Below are 3,154 nucleotides of genomic sequence, written 5' to 3' on the forward strand. Positions count from 1 at the left end.
AATGTTAGGACGAGCGTTTTTCATCACTGCATTTGTGGATATTTGGCAAACAAAACTCGAATCCTTGTAACTCATCAATTACAGTTCTGTAATTTTGCCGATCATGTTGTTGTGATGAAAGAAGGTCAATTAATGGCACAAGGTTCCCCCAAAGATGAAAACTTTCATAAGGAATATTTGCAACACATGTCAGAAGATTCAAACAAGCATATACAGTTGGATCCTCCGTTAAAAAACAAGAAAATCAAAGCTCCTCAAAAATCTAAAGAAGACAGAGCAAAGGGACATATAGATTACAAGTTATACCTTCAATACTTGTCCTACATGGGTGGTATTATCCCTACTGTTGTCATTCTGGCTCTTTTCACGTTGTCACAAACGGTTCAATCATTGAACAGCTGGTTTTTAGCATTTTGGTCCAAACAAACGAATAGTGGTGCCATTAATTCAACAACTGAACAATCACTATTCATAGGCATTTACATTGCACTTGGTATTGGATGTGCAGTTTGTATTTTCCTTTCAGAAGTATTGATGAGTGTGTTCGGTTTAAAAGCTGCTAAAAAACTCCACGACACAGCATTTTCCAAGTTGATGGCTGCTCCAATTGTGTTTTTTGATACAACACCTGTTGGAAGAATCATGAATAGATTTTCTAGTGATATTGAAATCATTGACAATTCCTTAATTACTTCGTTCAAGTCACTATTGGGCTGCCTTTTCTCTGTGCTTGGAACATTACTAGTTATTTCTATTATTGTTCCATGGTTCATGATTCCAATTATTCCAGGAATTATCATATACTGGAGGACTCAAATATATTATCAAAAAACAGGATGTGAAATTAAGAGACTTATTTCAACCAGTAAGAGTCCTCTGCTTTCGCACTTCATGGAAACCATCAAAGGATGTAGTGTTATTCGCTCTCAAAGAAAGCAAAACATCTATACAAAAGAAAACGAAAGACTGGTTGACCAACTTAACCTGGCCATCTTCACACAAATTGTTGCTCAGAGATGGATTGCTCTTAGATTGAAATTTTTTTGGGGTGAGTGTGGTTCTATTTACAGCATTATCGTGTCTGATAGGTCATGTCTCAGCTACCATGACAGGTTTATGCCTTTCCTATGCATTATCTGTCACCAATAACGCAGAGTGGTTGGTACGGTACTCCACAGACTTGGAAAATGATATGAATGCTATTGAGAGAATTCTTCATTATTGTCAAGAACTACCACATGAAGAGTCAAATAATGAAATTTCAATCACTGATTGGCCCTCCAATGGAACTATTATGTTGAAGAACGTCTCTTTGAAATATAGTACAGATTCCGAGTTTGTGTTAAACAACATCAATGTGGAAATTCATCAAGGAGAGAAGATCGGAATTATTGGAAGAACAGGGTCTGGAAAATCCAGCTTGTTGTCTATTCTCACGCGTTCAGCTGGTTATGTGCAAGGCGTTGTACAGATCGATGATGTGGACATTGAGAACATTAGTGTTAAAATGTTGAGGTCTAAAATTGCAGTCATACCTCAGGAATCTTCCATGTTTTCTGGATCATTAAGATTCAACATTGATCCTCTTAATCAATTTGAAGATGAGAAAATTTGGCATGCTTTGGAGAAAGTTAACATGAAAGATAGAGTTTTACAAATGGATAATGAGTTACAATTTCCAGTGTCCGAGAATGGAGAGAATTTTTCAATGGGAGAGCGTCAATTACTATGTATCTGTAGAGCTCTTCTTAAGAATTCAAAGATAGTAATAATGGATGAAGCTACATCTCATATTGATGAAGAGACAGATTTCACTGTTCAAGAAAGCTTGAAAAAAGAGTTCTCAGACAAGACTGTTCTCAATATTGCTCATCGCTTGAACACTATTACCGACTCAGATCGTATAATGTTAATAGAAAATGGTTCATTGATTGCTTTTGACATCCCAGAAAATGTTTTTCAAATTTTGAAATGATTACTAATTACACTACAACATCATTCCGTTGTGGTGAATACTATTAATTTTGCAAAAGGATTCATGTCTCCGAATTGGGAGAATTTCGAAAAAATTAGCTTCATCAACGACGATTTATTCATCAGTGATCATCATGATTTAAAATTCGATTTAGAGTACTTCATCTCTACATGATCAACAACCAATAATATTCATCATTAGTGTATGAATCATCAAGATTAAAATGAGTTGGTAGGGTTTTTGTTTTTGTTTTTGATTTTGATTTTGGGTTTGGGAATATTGCCCATTCAGTGATGCCAAAAATTTGTAATTTTCAAATAAACAACATATTTAGTTGTCATAGGACCTAAAACGATAGGATCTTGCTCGGTTATTTGTTCTGACATGTCGTTCACAAGAAAGAAAAAAATTTCACGTTTTCGCTGGAACTTGTGCGACGGTAAATTTCATAGCCCTCAGGTTGATATATTAAAAAATTGATGCAGACATGTAATCATGCCCCATAATCCTTCAATGATAGTAGTACTCATGAATGATATATAAATGAAATATGAGAGGTTGGGAGACACCCTCGGACCGTGGAGCATCCCTAAAGTTGGTCAACCAAATACCTCCAGGGAAAAATTTGTCACCCCAGGAGGAGGGACACTGTCAGTAACATGATTTGAACCGAACTTGTAAATGATAACACACGTAGTAGACATCACATAGAGGGTATAGTGACAGTTGTGACACTTGATGATGACCATGATCACAACAGAGACAATAATTCAGATTAGTTGCCATTGTGAGAGACATGGTCATGATCATGAGATGAATCTTTTGGGTTTGGGTTTGGGTTTGGGTTTGGGTTTGGGTTTGGGTTTGGGTTTGGGTTTGGGTTTGGGTTTGGGTTTGGGTTTGGGTTTGGGTTTGGGTTTGGGTTTGGGTTTGGGTTTGGGTTTGGGTTTGGGTTTGGGTTTGGGTTTGGGTTTGGGTTTGGGTTTGGGTTTGGGTTTGGGTTTGGGTTTGGGTTTGGGTTTGGGTTTGGGTTTGGGTTTGGGTTTGGGTTTGGGTTTGGGTTTGGGTTGGGTTTGGGTTTGGGTTTGGGTTTGGGTTTGGGTTTGGGTTTGGGTTTGGGTTTGGGTTTGGGTTTGGGTTTGGGTTTGGGTTTGGGTTTGGGTTTGGGTTTGGGTTTGG

At 37.5% G+C, this 3,154-nt stretch overlaps 1 protein-coding gene across 1 annotated transcript; it reads left to right on the forward strand.

Annotated features, from left to right (window-relative positions):
• Positions 1 to 132: 132 nt before the first annotated feature.
• On the forward strand, positions 133 to 1,975 carry FDP41_008632 (uncharacterized protein; the record flags this gene model as incomplete). Its single annotated transcript, XM_044712507.1, has 2 exons — positions 133 to 1,048; positions 1,101 to 1,975. The coding sequence occupies 2 exons, from the start codon at positions 133 to 135 to the stop codon at positions 1,973 to 1,975; spliced, it is 1,791 nt and encodes a 596-aa protein (XP_044557841.1).
• Between the last annotated feature and the right edge of the window lie 1,179 nt (positions 1,976 to 3,154).

The sequence above is a fragment of the Naegleria fowleri genome (genome assembly GCF_008403515.1).
Source record: "Naegleria fowleri strain ATCC 30894 chromosome Unknown tig62, whole genome shotgun sequence".
In the NCBI taxonomy this organism is placed as follows: Eukaryota; Heterolobosea; class Eutetramitea; order Acrasida; family Naegleriidae; genus Naegleria; species Naegleria fowleri.